Raw genomic sequence first — 26,133 nt, 5'->3', positions numbered from 1 at the left:
GCTCCCTCTCAGAGGTGCATGTCCCATCCCTATTCTTTTGTCTCTATTTTTTCTTTTCTCTTTTGCACCTAAGCAGGTACATGGGGAGTTTCTTGCCTTTTGGGAAGTCTGAGATCTTCTGCCAGCATTCAGTAGGTGTTCTGTAGGAATTGTTTTACATATAGATGTACTTCGGATGTAGCTGTGGGGAGGAAAGTCATCTCCACTTCTTACTCCTCTGCCATCATGAAGGTCCCCTTCAATGCATTTTAAACCTTTCTCTATTCCATAAGGAGAAAATGTTTTTTAAACCATATTTTACTCCTGAGAGAATAAAATCAATTACATATTATGCATTAGTGTGTACTCTCATGCTTTAATATTTTCCAATGAAACTAAATATCTAATTAATCACAAAGGAATGGAATTTTATGCTAAGCTACATGATTAAAGTGAGCAACTTCTAATATACATAAATCCACAAAAGTGTATTTCTTGTACAGTAATACTATTTCCACACTATAATTAGGAACATACCTGCTCAACATTCAAGCTTAATCGAATTAAGGATTGCTTAAATATTTTTAGATGGATAACTATATTGGTATGACCCATTTTACTTATAATCCACAATTATTAAAAAGTTAGAATCCAAAATACATCAGTGCCTTCAGGAGCAAATATTACTAGCAAAAATTGGAAATCTCCCTTCTTAAAACCATCCTACAAGTTATACTGCCTTGGGTAGAATGATTTTTTTTTTTTTAAGATGAAGAAATTTCAAACTTGGTGTAATATATTAAACTGATTTAAAAAAACTGAAGGTAAAGTATAATGTCATGTCCTGTTTTCATATAAGGAACATATTCCTTGTTTGTGAAAAGCAAGGAGCTTGGCTTGAAAAAATTATACATTTCCTAATCTCTTACATTCTCTGCAACAGTGCAAAGATAACAATACTTATCCTGCATAAATACTTGTTTGTGGAGAGAAAATTAACTAAACTGACATATAATGGTATATACTTTATCTTCTTACCTCTTTCTCAGAGGAAGTGGCAATTATCTGTTAAATCTTATATCTGTTTATAAGATCTTACATTCTACCTGACCTGTGATCTCACTATATAAATTATTCCAAACTTTACTGTTGCTCTAATTTTTTCTCCTCTCCTGTTTGCTTCACTGTAACTACTGACATACCCAAGTTTCTGCAGAGTCCAATTTCCTGAAAGAGTGGTATACAGAGGCTATCCCTACATGCTCAACTCCCATTCATACCCTAATTACCAAAGCTCCTCTGGCCAACTGACCTTGGCCAATTAAAGTTTTTCAGCCTCATTGTTCTTGATGACTTTACAGCATATCATGCAGTTAGACACTCTCTTTTTGAAACTTTTCATTTGTGTCATATATATGTATCATATGTTCCTTTGTTGCCTACTTCTCAGAATGAAGCTTCTCAATCTTCTCCATTGGCTCCTACTCCTTACTCTTTAATGAAAAGTTGCTCAGAATTTAATTTTGTGCTTTCTTCTCATCTTGCTGTGCACAGTCTTCCTGAGAGATCATGCACTCTGTGGCTTTGACTACAATCCATATGGTGATGACTCCCAAACCTGTTATCTCTCATTGAGAAAAACCTAAACCACACCTCAGACATGAAAATACTTTTACCAGCTATGTCTTCTGGTATCCCCACTAAAAGAAAAATGTTTATTTCCTATTTCTCTTCTAAAACTCAGCTTGTAACATTCTATTTTAAGTTATTGTGGCAAAGACAGCTAAATAACCTCTATTATCTATTCTCCCCTTTTTTTCTTAGTTAAAAGCCACACGTTTCGGCCAGGTGTGTGGCCTTAAAGAATAGAGACTACCATCCTGAGACCCCTGCATAGCTACATATGATCATGTGATGAGTTTCTGGCCAAGAGAAGTGAAGCAAAAGTGAAGGGTGCAACTTCTGTACAATATTTAAAGAAAGAAAAGAGTCCTCTTTACTCATTTCCCACTCATCGAAATGCAGATATGATAAATGGCTGAAGCATCCATTGTGGACCATAAGGCAAGCCTGGCAACACAGGCCACCCATGGGGAATAAGAAAGTACCTGATCTTAGAGAACCTTAACACCTCTGGATGCCTACTCAAAGCTTTCACATGAGAGACATAAAATTCAATCTTGTTTTTTTTTTCAAAAGAAGCCACTATGAACATTTAAGTATAAGTCTTTGTATGGACACATGCTTTCATTTCTCTTAGGTAAAAACTGAAAGGATATCATAAGTAGATATATGTTTAATTTTTTGAGAGACTACCAAACTGTTTTTCTAAGTGACTTTGTTATGTTACAGTTCTACCAGCTGTATATTACACTTCTAGGTGCTGTATATCCTCACCAGTGTTGGGTATGGTCGGTCTTCTTAAATTTGTCTGTTCTGGAGCGTATGTAGTGGTAGATCATTGTAGTTTTGATTTGCATTTCCCTGGTGATTACTGATGTTGAGCATCTTTTTCTGTGCTTATTTACCATACATATAACTTTACTGGGGTAGTGCTTGTTCAAAAATTTTGTTAAATTTTTTAATGGGTTGTCTGTTTTCTAATTATTGAATTTTGAGAGTCCCATATATATTTTGGATACAAGTTCTTGACAAATTATATTATTTCCATATATTTTCAAAAAAAATTCGATCTTGTTTAAATCACTGTTATTGAGGGTTTTCTGATACCTTCAGCCAAACTTAATATTACAGTTAAATTACTGCTTAGTTTAAAAATACTATATTTTGAAATCAGGTCAGGAAATAAACATAATTAGAAATATTCTACATAATAGCCCAAGTTCATTGTCAAAAGAAAGATTCTTAAAAAAAAAAAAAAGGAAGTCTGAAAGCCTTCACTATCTGTAACATAAAGTAACAAAGTGGTTTTTAAAATTTCAGGACTTTTCATATTTAATTCTCTTTGAGAACTAAATAAAATAGAATTTCCTTATGCTGGACAAAAATTTTAAATATCTGAAACATCATAAATATTTAATTTAATTTTGTTGGAAGCATGAATGACTCCAGGATATATTTAAGGACATATCAGGGAAGAAAAAACATGTCAGGAGTAGTGTTTCACTGTGGAGTTTATGCCAGGAACTGCACCATTGAAGTGACACCTGATTAAAGCCAGGTAGAACCTCCATGCTCATCACAAAGGTGAGTTGTTTCCCAGTATATCCACGTTGGTAGCTCTGACACAAAATTCTTAACTAGCTTAGTCCAATGGAACTGGGCTGAAAATTTAGAATAATTCCTTTGACAAAAAAAAAAAAAAAAGAAAAAGAAAAAGACACTCTGAAGTTGGCTGCTTATACATTAGGTTTTAGAGAGGAATTTTTACATAGACCTCATTTTAGGGCTGGTTATGCCATTAAGGAGTGAAAGAGGCAGCTAATAATTACAAAATGACTACTATAACCTGGAACTTTCCTTTTTAAAAAGTACCATTAAATATTTTGTAACCTTGGGTAAGTTGCTTGACCTCTTAAAGACTCAGTCTCCTTAATTATTAAGTGAAGGGGTATGTGGGATTATATGTATGTCCAATTTCCTAGACATACATATAATCCCACATGATTTTTCTACAGATATCCACATGCCGCACTCCCTCACCTGCTTCAAGTATCTAGTCAAATATGAACTTTTAGTGAGATCTACCATGACTACCTTAATTATCATCCGACAGTTCACTAAAAGTCTGTACATTTTTCCCCTTTATTCTTTTTGTGCTTCAATTTGGCAAGTTTCTATTGCTATGTCTTCAAGTTTATTATTTCTTCTTCTGCAATGTCTACTTTACTGCTAATTCCACCCAGTGAGTTTCTGATATCAGATATTATATTTTTCATCTCTAGAGTTGGGCATGGTTCCTTTTTATACCTTCTATTTCTCTCCAAATTGTATTCATCTTTCCTCAAACATCTGAACAGTTATAGTACCTGTTTTAATGTACAAGTATTTAATATACCTGCTAATGAGAGTATATTAATCATATAATCATCTGCCATTTCTCAGTTTATTTCTATTGTTAGTTTTCCTCCTTGTCAAAGTTGCCTGCTTCTTTGCATCTCTAATAGTTTTGGGTTGGATGCTTAACACTGTGATTTTAAGTTGTTACATATCTGGATCTTGTTGTATTTCTATTAATAGCACTGGGCTTCATTTGGCCAGCAGTAAACTCACTCACTGTTTTGGCTTCTTCAGAGGCTTTTTTAAAGTGTGTTTAAGGTGAGTCTAGGTAGGCTTTACTCTATGGAAAGTTTAGCTCCAATACTGAGATGTCATCTTTTTGGGGTCTTCACTGAATGTCCCGAATGGTCAGTTGGAATTGTGAACTAAGCACAGTGAGAACCTGAATGCCTTTTAGCCATGTGTGAGCTCTGGGAATCATTCAGACCATAGGTCCTTGGTCATCCTTTGCTCAACTTTGTGGAGTCTCATCCTATTCAGGCACAGCTTACTATTCAGCTAATACTCAAGGAGAAATCTATCGCTGATCTCTGAAGCTCTTTTGCTGCATAGCTTTCTCTCTCTGAAACTCTGTCCCATAATTTCCAGTCATCTCTGCCTCCTTACACTTCAATCCCTTTGCTTCTCTAAACTTCAATCCAGCAAGACAGCTGAGTTCAGCTTGATACATCCCACCCTGCTCTGTGGTCTGGAATGTGCCTTCAGCCAAAAGGCCAGGATAATCCTAGGGCTCAACTCATTTGTTTCCCTTCTATGAGGGATCACAGTACTGCACTATGTACTGTCCGATGTCTAGAAACTTTTTTTTCCTCCCATATATTTTGACCAGTTTATTAGTTATTTACAACAGGAATATAAATCTAGTCCCTGTTCCTCCATCACAGTCAGAAGCTAAAGTTCTATACATTTAATTTATGGCATTATCTACTAAAATTTACATCAATTATCAGGTCTTCATTTACTATTATCTTGGTATTATTTAAGGAGTCAAATTAAAAGGCCTTCTATTATCTTAACTGTGTACTTACTTACAGTGCTTTAGACTTAAGAGGTAATATATAAACATGTAAGATAAAAATGGTTAGTATTTTTCAAAGAGCTATCATTTATGAAGGATTCTGCTTTTTAAAGTTTTCATCTCCATTACAGACATTTTCATCAAGAGTTCTAATTTAATGTTCATAACATTTCCAAAACATAGGGTAAACAGATGTCATAGTTTTTAGTGGTTTCCTTGTTTTGAAGGCTATACAGATTCTCTAGAAGATCATTTAGAATTTTGTGATAATACATTATCTTCATGTGAAACATGCTTTTATTCTGGCTTGGCCTGCCCTACGTGCCTATATCACTGAAATAGTGCTGTTCTGCTGTCAACACATTTCCAGCCATCAAGCACATGTTCCCCTGGCAGCCAGCTACTTAAGATTGGTTAATTGAGACTGAAAGAGGATGTTTGCTTCTTGATGAATAATTAAAAAGCAAAATCAAGCCCAGTGCAATATCACCAAGCCTCAGTCTTCAAGTGCCAGTACTACTACATAACTTGGGGATGAACTTAAGACCAACTTTGGACCTTAGGTTGAGAATATAAAAATTAAAAATTATTTTAATAAGAATTCAAGCATAAATTAACACATTTCTCCACTTGTAAAATTCAGTTAAAAAATTAAAATGTGCATTTCACAACAATGTGAATACACATCCTCCTCAACTTACAATGGGTTATGTCCTGATAAACCCATCATAAAGTGAAAATATCTTAAGTTGAAAATGCATTTCATAGACCTAACCTACTGAACTTCAGAGCTTAGCCTAGCCTACCTTAAATGTGCTCAGAATACTTACATTAGCCTACAGTTGGGAAAAATTATCAAACACAAAGCCTATTTTATACTACATGATTGAATAACTCATGTAACTTACTGAATACTGTACTGAGAGTAAAGAACAAAATGGTCGTATGGTTGTGAGTGTTTTGGTTGTTTACCCTCGTGGTTGCATGGCTGACTGAAAGCTGTGGCTCACTGACCCTGCCCAGCATCACCAGAGAATCCCACCTCATATCGCTAGCCTGGGAAAAGATCAAAATTCAAATTCAAAGTATGGCTTCTACTGAATGCATATTGCTTTCACACCATCATAAAGTCGAAAACCTGTAAGTCAAACCATGATGAGTTGGGGACCATCTGTATACTTAACACAATTGAACTGTACACTTAAAAAGGTTAAGATGGTAAAAGTGAAACAAAAACAACAAGAAAAATGGTTTGTAAAAGACTATGAATACCTTACCAAATTCATTATAGCTTATGATACAATGTAAGTAATAATTAAAATAATTAAAAGTGATAACCACATTTAGAAGTAGATACAAATTCAAAGGACTCATAAAGCATTTTTAAATTAAAACCAAAACAGGAACTGTATACTCTAATTAAAAATAAAACAGAAAAATTTGAAACATAATTCTAAATAAAGAAAATGATTAGTACAGAGCATTCTCAAGAAAAGAGAGAACAATACCAACAAGCTTTCCAAAGAAGTGAAAATGGTGGCATCCAAGAGGCAAGATACATTGGTGATCAAGAAGAAATGTTATACCCAGGGATTTTTACTTTCTACAAATGTCCACAGTCCAAAAACAAGCAAGCACAGGCATCAATTTGATAATTGTTCATTGTTATGCTAGCTTGAGTAAATATATGGTGATACATAGACATCCTCACCTATAAGGAAAATACCTACAGGATATATAACCTAAGGGTTCTAGAGATGGGGAAACACTAAAGACAGAAAAAGCAAATATCCACAACTCAAATGCAAAGAACCACAGTTCACATTTGTAATTTGAAATAAAGAATAATGTGTTGTTTGCTGGATCATATGTTACTTCTATTTTTAGTTTTTTAAGGAACCTCCATACTGTTCTCCATAGTGGCTGTACCAATTTACATTCCCACCAACAGTGTAGCAGGGTTCACCTATCTCCACACCCTCTCCAGCATTTATTGTTTGTACACTTTTTCATGGTGGCCATTCTGCCCAGTGTGAGATGATACCATATGATCCAGCAATCCCACTCCTGGGCATGTATCCAGAGAAAACCATAATTCAAAAAGATACATGCACCCCAATGTTCATTGCAGCACTATTTACAGTAGCCAAGACATGAAAACAACCTAAATGTCCATCAATACAGGAATGGATAAAGATGTGGTACATATTTAAAATGGAATATTAACCATAAAAAAGAACAAAATAGTGCCATTTGCAGCAACATGGATGGACCTGGAGATTATCATACTGAGTGAAATAAGTCAGACAAAGACAAATATCATATGATATTACTCATATGTGGAATCTAATTTTGAAAAATGATATAAATGAACTTATTTACAAAACAGAAACAGACTCACAGATTTCAAAAACAAACTTATGATTACCAAAGGGGAAATGTGGGGGGGAGGGATAAATTAGGAGCTTGGAATTAACACACGCGTGCGCGCACACACACACACACACTACTATATATAAAATAGATAACCAACAAGGACCTACTGTATAGCGCAGGGAACTGTACTCAACATTCCGTAATAACCTATATGGGAAAAGAATCTAAAAAAGAATGAATATATGTATATGTATAACTGAATCACTATGCTGTACACCTGAAAATAATATAACATTTTAAATCAACTATACTCCAATAAAATTTTAAAACTAAATAATAAAATTTTTAAAAAAGAATATTGTGTTTATGTTTTTAGATTATCTATAAAGTAATAATTACTGATGAGAAATTATGTTTGGGGTTTTTCTTAATTTCTTCAAAATAAAATGTTAATTTCTTATAATTAAGTGGGAAAGTATATGAAAGCAAAATAAAACTCAGATATTAACCAATATCATTCATGAATTGATAGGTAACTGATATGAGATGTGAATTTATCTATGAAACTTCTCCATGCATAGCAAATGCATTCTAAAATCTATGATATTTTCTACATAGTTCTGGCATGTAATTTCAGTTAAATCCTAAGTATTTTCTGTCATCTTTACTCATCCTTAACAATTACTTTTACATCAATTATCAAGTGTGCTTTAAAAAACTGGACTAAATAGTAAAGCAGGAGGTCAGAATATGTGGTTAATATGCATATAAAATTAAACTTATTTTTATCAATTGATACTTAGTGGACATTTATTTTATCTTATTAAGAGGAGATATTTATAAACCATTATGTAACCTACCAGTTCAAGAGATCTAAAGTCTGAAACCTAGCATGGTATCTAAAGGAAATATCTAATTTTATATTAAAAAATCAATACAAGTTACAGATCATCTTCCTATGATACAAAAAATAAGCAAAAGTATTTTTATCGATTGGTAAAGAAAATCTCAACATATCAAAAGGCTTGTGGATACTGACAGGTGGAAGTCTAATGATTCCACAAAATAAACATAACATCCTATTTTAAGAAAAGTAATAGAACACAGAATAATAGTTATGTATAAAACTCCACAAAAATGTATGCTAGCATTTTTACTGCTGTTGTTTTTAAATATGGCAAGGAGACTAACTTTTCCTCTAAACCACAAATGTTAGCTTGAACTTCCTTGTGTATATGATCATATTTTAAATTCCTTAAGGGCAGGAATCATGTCTTATTAATATTCCTACCCTCAAAATTACTTACAACAGAGTCTTGCCCATTATAGACATTCAGTAAGTGTTTTCGAGTTATTGAAAATATAAAACATGTTTTAATACGGTTGGGGATATATGAGTTATATGGAATAAAGCTGAATATCTAAGGGAAAACATTAGAAATTTAAAACACTACTTAAAATGAAATCATAACTTATTTTCCGATTTGGATTCCTTTTATTTCTTTTTTTTTCTCTGACTGCTGTGGCTAAAACTTCCAAAACTATGTTGAATAATAGTGGTGAGAGTGGGCAACCTTGTCTTGTTCCTGATCTTAGTCCATCAACAGAAGAATGGATAAAGAAGATGTGGCACATATATACAATAGAATATTACTCAGCCATAAAAAGAAACGAAATTGAGTTATTTGTAGTGAGATGGATGGACCTACAGTCTGTCATACAGAGTGAAGTAAGTCACAAAGTGAAAAACAAATACTGTATGCTAACACATATATATGAAATCTAAGGGGAAAAAAAATGGTCATGAAGAACCTAGGGGTAAGACGGGAATAAAGACACAGACCTACTAGAGCATGGACTTGAGGATGTGGGGAGGAGGAAGGATAAGCTGTGACAAAGTGAGAGAGTGGCATGGATATATATACACTACCAAAAGCAAAATAGATAGCTAGTGAGAAGCAGCCGCATAGCACAGGGAGATCAGCTAGGTGGTTTGTGACCACCCAGAGGGGTGGGATAGGGAGGATGAGAGGGAGGGAGGGAGGGAGGGAGGAAGATGCAAGAAGGAAGAGATATGGGGACATATGCATATGTATAACTGATTCACTTTGTTATAAAGCAGAAAATAACACACCATTGTAAAGCAATTATACTCCAATAAAGATGTTAAAAAAATAAATAAATAAAACAATTAAAAAGTGGGTTTTTAAATTATACAAAAGGAAATAAAAGAAATTGTTTTATGGAAGAATATTTATGTTTTATATTTGCATAGGTGATCTAGCTAACAAATAGAAGGGGGAGGAAAGAAGATTGAGATGTAGGGTGGATTGCAAGAATTCACTTTAAGAAGGAATATAATGATATTATTGGGAGATGATTTTCCATGGGTCTCTTGTGTTTTTGCCTGTCTTAAAAGTAGAGGCAGTCGATGCCTTTGTTCCCAATGTTATTTTCAAGGATATCTGTACAGTGTACAGCCTCAGAAGACAAAGATATTGTCTTCCTCTGAACAAAAAGCAGGTTTGCTTACAGTCTTGTAAGGTACATATAGGGCCTCCCACTAGAGAAAATGATAGGCATAATTTCTACCCATTATAAAGGTTCAGGTTCCTCTCCTGTAATATAATCCACTGTATACAGGTATCACTTGGCCCTCTTTGTGCCACCCTGTAGGAATTAGGCTTCGAGCAGGGACACAAAAAAATGCTAATACTTTGGTAACTGCTAATGCTATAGATAATAAACTCCCTTGTCTCCATTCCAGGATTCTTGTGTCTCTGGGCAGCATTCATGAAATTATGGCCTGGATAACTTCTTAGCTTAGAGGTAGGGTGAAATCACAAACCCTTTAGAATTCTTGACACATACCTGTTATTGTTTTTGTTTTTATAGGGCTGCTGGCATATTCAGAGGCCTGATATGATTGTTGCTTTGCCAAGGGCGCACTTCCAACAGACACCTCATCCTCCTTCCTTCTGCTAATTGGCATAACAAGAGGAACAGCTATCACAGGCTGCTGGAGAGAGTCAAATGAAAAACTGAATTATTTACTATTTCTTAAGCAGAGAAGGTTAAACATAGCATCACTGAAGAAAGTCCATCACATGTTGTGGTTGAGGCTTTATTCATTTTTAATTAATAATCACCCATAATCCCCACCCACCCAGAGATAACCATTATTAGCATTTTGATACATTTTCCCCCAGTGTCTACATATTTTGTTTTCAATTGAGATATAATTGAGGTACATCTTTATGTTAGTTCCAAGCGCATGACACAGTGATTTGATATTTCTGTACATTACAAAATGATCACCATGATATGTCTAGTTATCATCTGTCACCATACAAAGATATTATAATTGACTACATACCCCATGCTATACATGGGGCTTTATTATTTTAAATCAATGAATCAGTCAATCTCTCTTGCCCTCCCTCTTGGTCACTGTCTCTCACACACACTCACACAAGAACATTTAACAATTTCCATTTTAAATTAGAATTCTGTGCGAAAACCAAAAGAGCTTGGAATTAATTAAAATTTAACATAAATTTTAGTAAGAAGTATAAAGGTAACATGTTAGAGGCAAATCAAAACTAAAATTAACTTTGAAAATTATGATCACTAGTAAGTGAAAAGTTATTCTTATAAAATGATATTTTAGGGAAGTACTTCCATAAACTGATTAGGTACATGTTAATATGGACAATCCAATTTTTTTTGAGAATTGCTGAAAATCTCTATGTTGTGTCTGACAAAGTGATATCCACAGCATATTTAGAAAGCACAGAAAAATATCTATAGTCAGAGAAAGCTGGAAAACATTACGATCCTATATTGAATGCATGAGTGCTGAGCTGGACAATAAAGCAGCTGTTTCATCTTTATTCACTGAAATAAAGTCTGATGTTACTGCCGATGATGCCCAATACAATCTTGTCAGATTTTTGCCCCCCCTCCAAAAAAAGTTATTTTTAAGTTTGCTTCAGGATCAAAGATCAATGTTGAACTGAGTGGAAAACAATCATCAAATGTTGGGTTTTAGCCACAAATTGAGGAGGAAATTGCAGCTTGGGAAACAACAGATGATAACTGTGATACAGCTGCATCAGATGGTGAATCTGGAGGGGGTTGTTTAGGCTGGAGTGTGGTCTAATGTTACCCTCAACACTACAACATCCACACTTTTATAGATCCAACTTTAAGTTTCACCCAACTTATGGTAACTATTTAATATTATTTAAATTATGAATAAATATTTCAGTGAGAACATAGGTACATTATATAACCATATGATATAAAGGAAAAAAAGCCAAATTATTTTACAAGTTGTTCCCTAGGGTGAGTAAAAGGACAAGAAAACTGATAATGAGAAAATGAAAGATTAAATATATTGTGGGAAACACCACACGTAGAATATCTGCTTTCATGTTAAGCATTTAGTCAAACTGATAATATTTTTACAAATCTAAATAGGAAATAATATTTAAGAGCTAGATAAGAAATGCTGAGTCTAATTTAAACTTGCTCATCTATAAAACAAGGGGGTAGAGATATCTACTAGAAAATCCCTTTATGCGCTAACACTTAGTGATTCCATAATCCCTTGAATTTCCTGGACATCATTTATAAACCTGGAATTGATGAAGCACTCAAAGAAGTTAGGACCAAGTTTAGAATCCAAATTAATATATAATACGTAATTACAGAAAAATTCCGTGCTGTATAGTATGATATTTAATTCATCCACAATAGGTGAAAGATGAGATTGATGGAAGCCATGATTGGAAATACCCAACAACAAACAAACAAAAAAATCTTTCTTTTGGTGGTTGAGACTCTGGGTGCATTTTCACATCAGTTTAAAATACAGTAAAAGGCCAAATAAAAACCCTTTCTAACAAGAGAGCAAGGCTCTTACATGTCTTCTACACAGGTGTATCCAAAATACCTTTAACAGTGAGCAATAGAGACCCTTCATAAATATTTGCTGAATGATTGCTAATATATAGTTCCTACATGTCAGGCATGAAGAGATACTGGAAAAAGAGTAAAAGATGAGTGATTCCCACCGCTGTTTTGGAAACATGACTACCCCAGTCAAAAATATCCAAAGAAGGAGCATTTATTTTTAGCAACCACCTGTTGCTCTGCTTACTTTCTTCTGCCTTTCTGGTACGGGATATTCCCCCAAATTTCCGCTGTACCCTAGTCCCATATCTGTCCTACTGTGGCTCCATCAATACCCTGTGGTCCCAAAATATGTAAAAAGCCTTTGTCCCTCTTCCTATAAAATTTTCCTTTATTATTAATTTAATAAATGTAAAAATATAGGAAATTATGAAGAATAAAAGAACATCCATATTTTCATTATAACCAATAATTACTGACAATTAACAATTTATTATATTTGCTTTTTTTAAGGAGAAAAGTAAAATATTACAGATAAAGCTAAAATCCCCTCTGATTGCTAACTGCCCATTCCTCCCAGAGTCAATCACTATTATGATATTGATACACTCCTTTAATTTTTTATACCCATATTTACTTACTTACACATATGCCATATATATAATTTATATATAATATATACTATATATAATATGTGATATGTAATAGATAATATATGTAATATATGCAGGGTGGTTTGGGAAAAATATAATAAGTACTCTCATATTGCATATGTCCTTGGGAAATTGATTTTTGCATTAAATAGAATTTTGAGACTTCCATACTAAAACCTATTGAATAATTTTTAACAAAAAATTAATACATCATGTTAACATGCCATGCTTTATTTATCTACTTCGTTAGATACAGTCATTTAGGTTGTCTCCAATTTTACACCATTGCAAAGAATTCTTCAGGGGCAGTCATGCAGGACATGACTCCTTAGGCTGATATGAATGTCACTGTAAGAACACAGCTCTATCAAAAAGTGGAGGGCTTCCCTAGTGGCGCAGTGGTTGAGAATCCGCCTGCTGATGCAGGGGATGTGGGTTCGTGCCCTGGTCCGGAAAAATCCCACATGCCGCGGGGCGGCTGGGCCCATGAGCCATGGCCGCTGAGCCTGAGTGTCCAGAGCCTGTGCTCTGCAACTGGAGAGGCCACAGCAGTGAGAGGTCCGTGTACCGCAGAAAAAAAAAAAAAAAAAAGTGGAATTTTGGAGTCATACCCTACGGTCATGTGTAATTTTATTAGACACTGACAAATTTATTAATTTTCACTCACAACAGTAGTATATGAGTTCATCCATTTTCTACATTTTCACCACTACTGAATACTAGCCTGTTTTCACACAACAGATTTTTAAAGTGAAGATAATTAGTTATGGGTTGATAAGTGTTGAAACTGGGCAATAAGGTCACAGGGTTTAACTATACTCTCAATTTTCCATGTTGGAGAACATGTAGAACTGAAATAGTAGATTAAAGGCATTTTCAAAGCATTTTTGAGATATGCTGAACTGTAGCAAAATAGTAATACCATAAAGTGCTGACGAAAATATAAACTGTACACCAATTCTGGAATCAAACTGGCAATATTACAAAGGCCTTAAAACATGCTAAACCACATGCCTAAGTTACTAGTTACACTTCTAAAAATATATTCTAGGTGAATAATTAAAGAAAAATGAAAATATGAAGATATTTATCCCAATATTATTTGTAACTCTGAATGATTAGGATTATGGGTATTTATTTGTTAGTTTATCTTTTAAATGAAACTACTAGTTTTGAACTTAGAGAAATATATATATTTAACTTAAAAATACTTATGAAACAATATAATAAAAATAAAATAAAAAATCAAAATCTTTGAAGGTACTTGGTTATCAATCAAACAAATGTATAATTTACTTAAGCTGATAAAACGCTACCTGACATTCAGGAATATCTATGGTGTACTGGAGATAACTGCATCATTTATAAAATAACCAATGAAAAATGTATAATACAATGAAATATTATTCAGCCCTAAAAAATAAGAAAATCTTGCTATTTGTGACACCATGGATGTACCTTGAGGCCATTCTGCTAAGTCAGACAAAGAAAGACAAATACCACATTTATATGTGGAATCTAAACAAAACAAAACCGAAAAAACCCAAAACATCAAACTCTACATACAGAGAAGAGAGGGTGTTTGCCAGAAACAGGGGGTTTGGGGGAGGGGTGTGTGTAATGTTGGTAAAGGCAAAGTACTAACTTCTAGTTATAAAATGTCGTGTACAATATGATGACTATTGTTAATAATATGTATTGTATAGTTGCAAGTTACTAGGAGAGTAAATCTTTTCTCATCACAAGGGAAAAAATTATTTAACTATGTGTGGTGATGGATGCTAACTAGACTTATAGTGGTGATTCTGCAGTATATACAAATATTGGATTGTTATGTTGCTACCTGAAATTAATATACTGTTATATGTCAATTATATCTCAGTAAGAAAAAAAATTTACAACTAAATTTTTCTCAAATTGTCCCTGCCATTAGTCTTAACTTCTCCATTACTCATACTCCATATTTTGTTAAACTTTCTAAAATCCAAGTCTATTTATATTAGTTTCCTATACTTCCTCTGTACCCTTTGGGATAAAGTCTCAAACACTTACCATTACAAATAAAATCATTTATGAATTGGTTTTCAATTTCTACCAGTCTCTATAAGAACACTTCACTCTAGCCTGGAAACACTGAAGGTCCCTTTCTTGCCAAGTTACTCCATCGTCTTTGCCTCTGCTCACAGTTTAGTCTAGAACAACCTTCCTTGTCTGGCTTACTTTTATGATGCTCAGCTCAACTGTCAATTCCTCCTTCTAACACCCATCCTCATCTGATCATGAGAATGTTTCCTTTTTATGTTTTCATATACTCCTGTAAATACATCTAACATAGCAACTACAGTCAGCCCTCTGTTGATCTGGAACCCGAGGATACAGAGGGCCAATTGTACTACACCAAGGGACCTAAGCATCGTGGATTTTGGTATCCACAGGGGAGAGAGGGCTGGAACCAATCCCCTATGGATACCAAGGGAGGTACCAAGAATGGCATTACTACTATATTCCTTCACATTCTCAAATACACTAAATATCTCTAGAGGAAGGGATATTCTCAACCACAATTTCTGTTTCTATAGCCCCAGTACCTAGCATACTGCACTGTATTCTGTATGTATTTGATAAAAGGAAGCATGAAATGGAGAAGGGATGGCAGAAGTTTCAAATGAAATTAGGACAAAATGAAGAAAAACTTTAAAAAGATGCTCCCTGAGACACGGGTTGCACTTTTTAAGTTAATTTTTATATTCTTATATAAATATAAAATTATATACTTTTCTCCTATAAATTAGCTTTAAGTTACCTCAGAAAAAAAATACAAAGCTATTCCAAGTAGAATGTTACAAAATTACAATTAAGTCAATGGGAAAATGCAATTCAATATCACATAAATTTGGCCTCAAAAATTCTTAGTTCTGAGGTATACTAGATGTGTGAAAATAGGTAAGTTAATCTCAATAAGCATCAGTTTCTTCATCTTTAAAATGGGAATAATAAAACCCATCTGTCAGAATTACATTTAAGTATCATGACATACATAGAGAAATTACACGTTAAGTATTCAGGAGACTATAATTAGCTCCTTTTGCTTTGTAATTTAGACCCCTTTAAATACACACATATCCCAAGTCTTTTGCACCAACCATCCCAATACCAGAGTTAGGCACACTCAATGCATGTTTGTTGAATAAACCTACAGATGAAGAAGAAATGTAGAGATAATGAAAATGAAAGCTAACATTTCCTAAGCAATTATTACGTATTGGACAGTCTGAGAACAAACATGTAGGCACTATGAGGGAAAATAAGCCAGTAAAACAGGACTACCTAACCTAGTCTCTCTAAAGTATCTGCTTTACAAGCAATTGTAGACCAAGTTCCTTTAACAATCAATGCAACTCTACTTTGAACTGTAATTTCTTGTACAGATATTAAAGAGTAGAACTGCTGGAACGGGGCAGAAGAATTCTGGTACCTCCATAAACAAAATCAACAGAAGAAATATATAACTCTAACAAATAAGAAAAATAATTATTTGGAGAATTATAAAATTTCTCACCTGCTGCATATGTTTACTGGTTCGCTTCTGAGGTTGATAAATGAGCCAGGTGTATAAGATAGGGTCAATATTAACTGCTAGTCCTTGTACATTACAAAGAAGTACGGCACCTAAAAAACAAGATTTTTAAATTGTTACATTCTTCCTAAAAATAATAAGCTTGATGTCACTTTACACCAATTAGTAGGAGAGCCATAATAAAAAAGATGAACAACAGTAAGTGTTGCCAATGATGTGGAGGAATTCAAACCTTCATACATTGCTGGTGGGAACATAAAACAGTGCAAATAATTTGGAAAACAGTCTGGCATTTCCTCAGAAAGCAAAATATACAGTTACAATATGACCCAACAATTCTATTCCTAGGTATATACCAAGAGAACTGTAATCAAATATCCACGCAAAAACTTGTACACAAATTTTCATAGCAGCATTATTCACAACAGCCGAAGAGTGGGAAAACATGTATGTCCATGATGAATTGCTTAATGGATTAGCAAAATGTGGTAGAATCACACAATGGAAAACTATTTATCCATGAAAAGGAATGAAGTACTGATACATGCTATAACATGGATAAGCCTTGAAAACATGCTAAGTGAAACACGCCAGTTACAGAAAACCACGTATTATACGATTCCGCTTACATGAAATGGCCAGAACAGGCAAAACCATGAAGAAAAAGGTAGATCAGTGGATGCTGGGGCCTGGGGGGGAGGAAAGGATGGGAAATAACTGCTAGTAGATATATGGTTCTTTTGGGAGTGATGAAAATGTTCTGTAATTAGAAAATGGTGATTGTTGTACAACCTTGCAAATATACTAAAAACCACTAAATTATGCACTTTAAAATAATGTACTTTATGGAATGTGAATTATATCTCATTAAATGTGCATTTGCCTTTAACAAATAATAATAAACTTTATTTTTTAGGCAAACAGCAATTTCTATATTGGCCATGAGAAGGGAATATTATCTCCCTTTTTTGTTTATATTACAGAACTAACTCATGATATGAAAGGAAGCATTATTATAACCACTTAATAAATCACTGTAAATTACAGCGTTAAATGTTCAGAAGCAAAGAGACAGAGCTGCCTAGATGAAATGCAGGCTAACATTCTGACATGAAACACAAAGACTGAAGTGTAACAAGTTGCAATTCCATCCTACTAACTAAAACATTTTTGTCCCTCTCTAATAAAAAGTAGCTCACATAAACTTAACTAAAGCAGAATATCCCGTTCTTAATTTATGTGGGGCAGGTCATGTATATCCGTAAGTAAGATTTTGCATTTCTACATATATTTTTTGATAAAAATAGTATTAGCTCCACTAGGATGTATAAAATATGAAGGAAGGGATATTAGTCAGTTTTGCTCTCAACTGTATCTCCAGCATCTGAAAAAGTACCTTCCACGTGGTAGGAGCTGAAAAAAGAATCACAATAAATGGTAGACATATTCTCAGGTTAGTTGAAAAAAGCCCATTTGTTCTATAATATTGCAGATAATTAAAACAGCTAGTACAATTAGTATAATTAGTATTAATACCAAGTCCTATGAAAAGTGAATCACAAAGAGACTGAGATACAAGGATGGAAGAGAGGAAGCAAGCAAAAGAGAAATTTCCTCCTTTTTCAAAGCTTTGCACAGAATTTTCAAACAAAATTTGCCATATGTACTCCTGTTCTACTTTACATTGCTACTTCTCCCAGGAACCCCAAATCGGTATAGGTTCCTAGGCAACATGCTGAGAAAACATAAGCAATCCCTCCTTCCATGTAACAAAGCATGTGCTAGTGAGCAATGATTCACTCAAATACACATATCAGAAAGGAATGATGGGGAGAAGCTAAATAGAAGATGACTGCAAAATGGGGGGGTCATAACTGAAGTCAATTGGAAAATACAATTTAATGTATATTTTTTCCTGTAATAGAATGCAGATTCCTCATAAGAACCTAAATTATCCTACTTCTCAAATACCACTAGTATACAGAATAAAGGCTTAACATGCTATATTATATTAAGGAAAATAAGACTTTCCCAAAATTATATCCAGTTTTCAAATAATTCTAACAGCTCTACTATGCCAGAGACTATCAACTCCACAAACTAACAAAAATATAGTATCTAGATATATGAGTATATATAGCAAGAGCTAATTTGAATAGTGTTCTTGTTTTATAACAATTCATTCTATCAAAATATTTTACTAGGTGAGAAACAGAATTTGGCCTGAAATATGAAAGACTATTAATCAAATCCTTTTTATTTTAAAGAAATGTGTTGAACACATTTAAATAGAGTTCAAAAATTCATTTAAATTCAAGAATACATAATTCAATTATAAAAGTTAAAAGACTTTTCTAAAATCCATATACAGAAATAAAATTACATTTAGATTTAAATTACTATGAACTGCTTGCTGTCACATGAGCCCACAATAATATATTTTATAATTAATATCACATAAATATTAAAGACAACAAAATAATATGTGGTTAACAATAAAGAATGTATTTCGTCAAAAGAAGGAATTATCTCAAGAAAAAGACTTTGGGATCCAGAAGACAAAGGATCCAACACGGGAAAAAAGTGACCCAGGATGACAATAGTGAATTAGTGACAAGTACATGGAAAACTTAGAAATGACAAACAATTATTAAATACAGGAAAAACAAATGTTATAAAGGAAAGGATAACTAACCATAGGATAAACATGACCGTGCCATGAATAATACCTACAGACAGAACTATGTAAATTCTGAAAAAAATGAATTCCTTGATTAATCAAATGTATAATACAACAATATCATACATTTGATTACTGGGAGTATGGGTACATAAGAGGAATGTGTGATGGGAGCTGAAGGGGGTAAAAGTTAGCCAATTATCATTTTCCACAGTAAGACAGCAATGAATAATGCTGTAAAATGAACAATCAAGAAAGAGCAAGAAAAGCCAAATTATTTTAAAACATGGACATAAACACCAAATTAATTACTAAAAAGACTTTTGAAAAGGGAACATTAAAAAACAGGTACAGGTTACATGAGGGAGAATATAAATGGGATTCTCAAAATGTGGACAACAGAAAAGAGAGGTAGATGAGCTTTAGATTTTCTTGCTGAAGAATATCCTTATAGCCACTAACAAAATGCAGAATAAATTTTTCTCTTTGAAAAAAGTCTCCAATTCATTGTAACATAACAGCCACAAATTAAGATCTGTGAATGAGTCCCATAACAAAAAAAATCAGCAAGCACTGCAGAAGGCAAGTGAGCAAGAGCCAGAAAAAAGAACAAACAAGTTTAGACTTTCAAGCACTGAAGACATTTGAATACAGAAAAACAGCTATGGGGACTTCGCTGGTGGCACAGTGGTTAAGACTCCACGCTCCCAAGGCAGGGGGCCTGGGTTCAATCCCGGGTCCAGAAACTAGATCCCACACACATGTCGCAACTAAGAGTTCACATTCCACAACTACAGAGCCAGTGAGCCACAACTAAGGAGCTGGTGAGCCACAACTAAGGAGCCCACCTGCTGCAACTAAGACCCAATGCAACCAAATAAATAAATAAATATTTTTTTAAAAAAACAGCTATGTAGAAAATGTTTAAAATACAAAAGTATGAAATCATGAAGGGGAACAAACAATAAGAAAGTATCAGCAAAGAACACATTTTAACAAAAAATGGAAATTACAGAAATGACAGATTTAGTTTTTGAAGTAAAAAACTCATTGGACAGGTAAAATAGCAGATTAGATATAGCTGAAGAGAAAATTAATAAAATAGAAGAAACACAATAAGATAATTTAGAATGTATCTGAGATAGAAAAATGAAAGAAAACAGTTAAAATGATGTTAAGAGATATGAGGACTGAATAAGAAGAACAAACATACACCTAATTAGATTCCAGAGGGAGTTACTAAGGAATGAGAAGAGGTAATACTGTTAAAAAATAATGGCTGAGGGACTTCCCTGGTGGTCCAGTGGTAAAGTATCCGTCCTCCAATGCAGGGGATGCAGGTTCAATACCTGGTCAGGGAACTAAGATCCCACATGCCGCGGGGCAACTAAGGCTGTGTGCGACAACTACTGAGCTCGCATGCCTCAACAAGAGAGCCCACGCACCACAACTACAGAGCCCACACGCCATGGAGCCCACGCACCACAGCTACAGAGTGAAAAACCCACATGCCACAACTAGAGAGAAGCCTGCGCACCACAACAAAGAACCCACATGATGCAACTAAGACCAGATACAGCCCAAAAAAAAGAAAGAAAAAAAATGGCTGAGAATTTTACAGAATTGCCAAAAGATATTAAGCCTCACACCTAAGAAGCCCAATGAATCCAAACTGGATAATTAAAAATAAACCTATATTAAACAAACAAACAAAGAAGAAACAAAACACTGAAGAGAAAAAAGATCAGAAAAGAATGCTAAATAAAAAGAAAGATCTCCTGAGGTATAGAAAAGCAAATAAATTGACAATCAACTTCTTAGCAAATAGTCAATGGTATTCATTACGTGATTTTTCTTCAAAACTTACATATATTCTTTTGTATGCACCAAGTTACCATGTTACCATTAAAAGAAGAAAAAGAATAAATTAAATTGATTTTTAAAAGTAAATATATCAGGATAAGTTTTGTTCTAATATTATACATCTCAAGTACAAGCCACACAGAAACTATTTTTTAAATTATGATGAAAATATGCAAAAAAAACCCCTATATAAACAAAGCAGTTACAAATTTAAAAGAATACAAACTGCAAAAGACAAAAGTAAATTAAGGAATTACGGAATTCTCTATATGAGACAAGTTATTTTAACAGTCTTTTTCATATGTGCCAAAAACTAAGCATGTTGAGTAAATTTTTAAAAACTTTCTCAGTAAGTTATTAGCACACCTTTAAAATTGGGATGGTAGAGAAAGGGAAAGGGAAACAAATGTAAATAGGTAAGTATTTTCACATGGACAATTAATTCTGAAAGTCTTATTTTATTATAATGAAAAAGTTAAATACTTCACCAACAAATATTCATTTAAGTCACATAATTGCATTATACCAAAAATGACTAAATGACTTATAGCCAGGCTTGAAATTTATGAATGTTGAACAGGTAATAAAAGAGAATAATCTATTAATTTAACAACTTAGCTAAAATTATAATTTAGAGATAATGTTCTTCTAAATTTAAAGGGATATTTTTATATTATATTCAATTTATGAGACACAGCCTTTAAAAATAACACACGTTTTGACATATAAGTGTGCAGACAATTAGTGTGATAGTTGACTCAGAACAGATCCTCCATAAATCACTAAAATTTGGCAATATATTATTCTGTTTAATTTTAGCCTGGGAGACAACTAATGAGAAAAGTGTGCTTTACTCCTCTGTTCACTGCCAAAATGGCTCACTTATCCACATTCCATTCAAGCTTTACCAATTAGTTAAACCAAGGCACCACTGTCATTTTCAGTTACATCCTAAGCTGAAGAATGAGAACTGAAGTAAGGGTTAGAGACCAAAGTTGCAGAGCATTAAAATTAAACATACATCCTTCTTATCAGCTACAGAAACCTTGTCAACCAATGAGACTGTCCTGTAAAATATCAAGTTACTAATAGGAAAAAGTACCCTGCATTTATCTTAAACCAATGAATGAGACAAAAAACACAGACATATCAACCTTCATCTAAGCTTAAGTGGCTAAAACTCACTATTTTTCTATTATGCAACTGTAGTAAAGTAAGAACTTTTTAGATACATAGTACACTGAAGAAATTGTTACTCTTCGTTTTAAGAATAATTTCAAAACTTTTGGCTACACAGTTAAATAAACAAAAAAGGAAGAATCAATACTTCAAAAACAAGGGTGGGGAATAAAGGCAAGATAGAGTAATCAGACACTAAACAAATGACAGAGTAGGGATGAGGGGCCAACTACTGGCAACCTTATCCAAGGTAATTGTCAAATTTAGTATAAATGAATCATAAGATTTTTAGGTATGTGTGTATGATAGCTCATGTTACTTAATTAATAATTATTTCCCCTTCTCTTAGGATATAGAAAATCACAAGAGAACTCTATCCCATTGTAACAATAAGAACAAGCCATGTAACCTATCAAAGCTTTTCAACATTCATCAGACAGATTTTTAATGAACAAAAATCGTGAAAGTGAAAGGCCCCTCATAGGGCAGAAGGAATGAACAGTGGCTTTTATTCTTGGCACAGCAGCAGGAGGAAAAGAACGTGGATATGAAGAAAACAACTGACCTTTTAACAAATGTTTAGAGTTAGTTAGGGGCAGACATGACAGTTTAGAATCTCTGCAAACTGTAGACACAAGGGGAATCTACCCACCTGCCATCCCTTTTCAACAAGCCTCCACCAAATGCTCATAAGAATAACAGGGGACAGGACTGGACAGATGAGAAAGATCCCACTGAGATGCAGGTACATGGAGCCTGATGAAGTTTGAGTGCAAAGAAGGAGAACCGAGAGAAATCTCACAGCCACTCTGAACATTTCAGTGAGCACCAAGCAGGGCAATCTGTGCTCGGAGAAGAAAAGAGGGACTAAGAGAGACAGATCCCTCCATAAGGACAGACGAAAACGGCATGCTGAAGTCTGAGGGTAGGTCAAGAAAACTGAGTGAAAGTCACAAACCATACTACAAGAAAAATTCTGATCCTGCTCTCAAAAATATCTGAAGTCTCGGGTGACTTAATACAAGTAAAGCAGGATCAGAACAAACTCAACCACAGAATAGAAAGCAAAGACCAAACCCAACTCAACTACACCAAAAAAACATGACAAAATAAGAGGCATGCCCTTTTGTGGGCATAAGCATTATTTACCAGAGGTTCTATTCTTTTTACATACAATGTTTGGCATTCAATTTAAAAAAAGATTATGAAACACACAGTAAAACAAAAAGAAATGACTCACTATCAAAAGAGAAAACAGTCAATAGCACCAGTCCCAAAGGTGGCAGATACGAGAATTATCAAACAGGGACTTTAAAGGAACTCTAATAAATGTGCTAAAGAATGCAGTGGAAAAGGTAGACAAGGGCTTCCCTGGTGGCGCAGTGGTTGAGAGTCCGCCTGCCGATGCAGGGGACACGGGTTCGTGCCCCAGTCTGGGAAGATCCCACATGTGGCGGAAAGGCTGGGCCCGTGAGCCATGGCTGCTGAGCCTGCGCGTCCGGAGCCTGTGCTCCGCAACGGAAGAGGCCACGGCAGTGAGAGGCCCGTGTACCGCAAAAAAAAAAAAAGTAGACAAGCATGAACTGAAGGGGAATTGCAACAGAGAGACAGAAACTATTAAAAAGGGCCGAACAGAAATCTTAGATTTTTGAAAAATACAGTTATCAGAGGTAAAGGATTCTTTAAAAATTTCTTTCTAAAACTTACAAATGATATCGACTGACAGATTCAGCAAACCCTAAGAAAGATAAAGGAAAAGAAAACCAGATCTACACACTTCATGACCAAAATGCAGAAAACCAAAGACAGAAAAAAATGTTGAAATCATACAGAGCAAAAATAGGCACAATAGACATAAGGGGACCATGATAAGGACAATTTCTCATCAGAAACAATGGTGGCCAGAAGACAGTGGAATGATACCTTTAAAGTGCTAAAAGAAAAGACAGCCTAGATTTCTATATCCATTGACAATATCCTTTTAAAATGAAAACAAAAACAATTTGTCACCCAAAGTCTTGCCCTACTAAAAATTATTAGAGAAGTGCTTTAGTCCAAAAGAAAATTATGCCAGATAGAAACTCAATTCTAGAAAAGGAATGAAGGGCACCAGAAAGAATAAAATATGTTGATTAATAAAGCAGACCTCTTTAAAACATTCTATTTTAGTTACATGTATACACACACACACGTACATCAATGTTACTGTCAAACCCAATTTAGGCTAAATAAAAAATATACATTGAACACATTTGTGTACACATGTCCTTTTTTATTCCATCTATCCAAATTCTGCACATCCTTTCATTCAAATTAGCTTCCACCATTAACACTTCTTACCACCACTGCCCTTCATTCTCTGGCCAGCTGCAATACTGAGTATTATAGAGCTAATTTTAGCCACTGACTCAATTCCATTTTCTCAGTTTATAACAATGTCATAAGTTAAGAATAAGGATGGCAGAAGAGGTTGTGAGTGCTTTAGGAAATTGCAGAATGTGTGAAACAGTGACACATTCAGAAAGACCCATCCGTGTTCTCTGGTCATGAATTCAAAGTGAGTGAACTCATCCTGGTTGCATGTTTTTCTCCAGTCCAGTTGAGGTCCACAGGAAAAAGACAAATGGACTTAGAAAAGACTCTGCTTGTTATTTTATATTTCCTATTGGTGTTCTTCTTTTTTCTCCCCAGATCAAATAGTTACTTAATCAGTTTTATCAGGTATTAAGTTAATAACTGGTTTCCTTCTCACTCTTATGTCTTATTTCTCAATTGGGACAGAATTCACAAATGAGATTTAATGGTAACCTCAAACCATAAGTGTCACTAATTAATACTTTGTGGTGTTTCAAACCTTTTACCTCTGACTTTATATTTATGGCATAAAACCCTAAAACCATAAAAGTATTTACAAACAGCTTTGAGAGGAAAAAGCTTAGAATTTCTAAAAGATAAGAGATACCAGAGACAAAAGTAAAGGCAAAAATCAAACTAGAACAAAATATTAGGAAAAAACATAACAAAGACAATATTCATGACATAGGAAGACCTAAAAATTACTAAGCAAAAAAGATATAAAACCAAACAGGACAAGGGCGGTGAGGGGGGCGAAGCTGGGACGAGGTAAGAGAGTAGCACTGACATATATACACTACCAAATGTAAAACAGATAGCTAGTGGGAAGCAGCCGCATAGCACAGGGAGATCAGCTCGGTGCTTTGTGACCACCTAGAGGGGTGGGATAGGGAGGGTGGGAGGAAGACGCAAGAGGGAGGAGATATGGGGATATATGTATATGTGTGGCTGATTCACTTTGTTGTATAGAAGAAACTAACACAACACTGTAAAGAATCATACCCCAATACAGATGTAAAAAAAACAACCAAACAGGAAAATGGGCAAAGAATATAAACAGACAACTCACAAAATAAATACAACTGGCCTTCACTAATGCTCAACATTACTAACAGCTAAAGAAATTAATGATAAAACAATAAGATAATTTTTCAATGATAGATTAACAGAAGCTTAAATGAATTAAAGTCTATTACTGATAAAGCTGTGAAGAATAAAGCACTCCCATGCCCTGCTGAAAGAAATGGAAACTAGTATAGTCTTTTTGAAGGCTATTTTGGAATCACCTATTAAAATTTTAAATGTACATTTCACTGATCCAGCAATTTTAGTTCTTGGAATCCTACATTAATATTTGTAGATGCTCTTAAAATATATGCACAAAGATGTTCACTTGTAGTATTATTTACAGTAATGAAAATATGTAAAAAATCAATGTCTACAGTCAAATTATAATTATTTAATGTTATACCACTCAGCTATTAGACGATGAAGTAGAAAGTATGTAATGACACAA

At 34.2% G+C, this 26,133-nt stretch overlaps 1 protein-coding gene across 9 annotated transcripts in view; it reads right to left on the bottom strand.

Annotated features, from left to right (window-relative positions):
* Positions 1–26,133, bottom strand: part of VPS13B (vacuolar protein sorting 13 homolog B) — a 774,679-nt gene that overhangs the window by 454,287 nt on the left and 294,259 nt on the right. For 7 of the 9 annotated variants that reach the window (XR_010837425.1, XM_067017180.1, XM_067017176.1 and 4 more), the window contains exons 20-21: positions 16,523–16,632; positions 10,265–10,412 (exon numbers count right to left, since the gene is read on the bottom strand). Coding sequence is in view for 8 of the 9 variants with exons in the window: in XM_067017180.1 (XP_066873281.1) it covers positions 10,265–10,412; positions 16,523–16,632 (258 nt within the window). In the remaining variant the exon portion in view is untranslated. The remainder of the gene's footprint in view (positions 1–10,264; positions 10,413–16,522; positions 16,633–26,133) is intronic. The other 2 variants (XM_067017182.1, XM_067017179.1) reach the window with 1 other exon arrangement.

This window comes from Kogia breviceps, chromosome 17 (assembly GCF_026419965.1).
Source record: "Kogia breviceps isolate mKogBre1 chromosome 17, mKogBre1 haplotype 1, whole genome shotgun sequence".
NCBI classification, from domain to species: domain Eukaryota; kingdom Metazoa; phylum Chordata; class Mammalia; order Artiodactyla; family Physeteridae; genus Kogia; species Kogia breviceps.
Note: the sequence above shows the minus strand (reverse complement) of the source record. Positions and strands in the feature narration are given on the sequence as shown.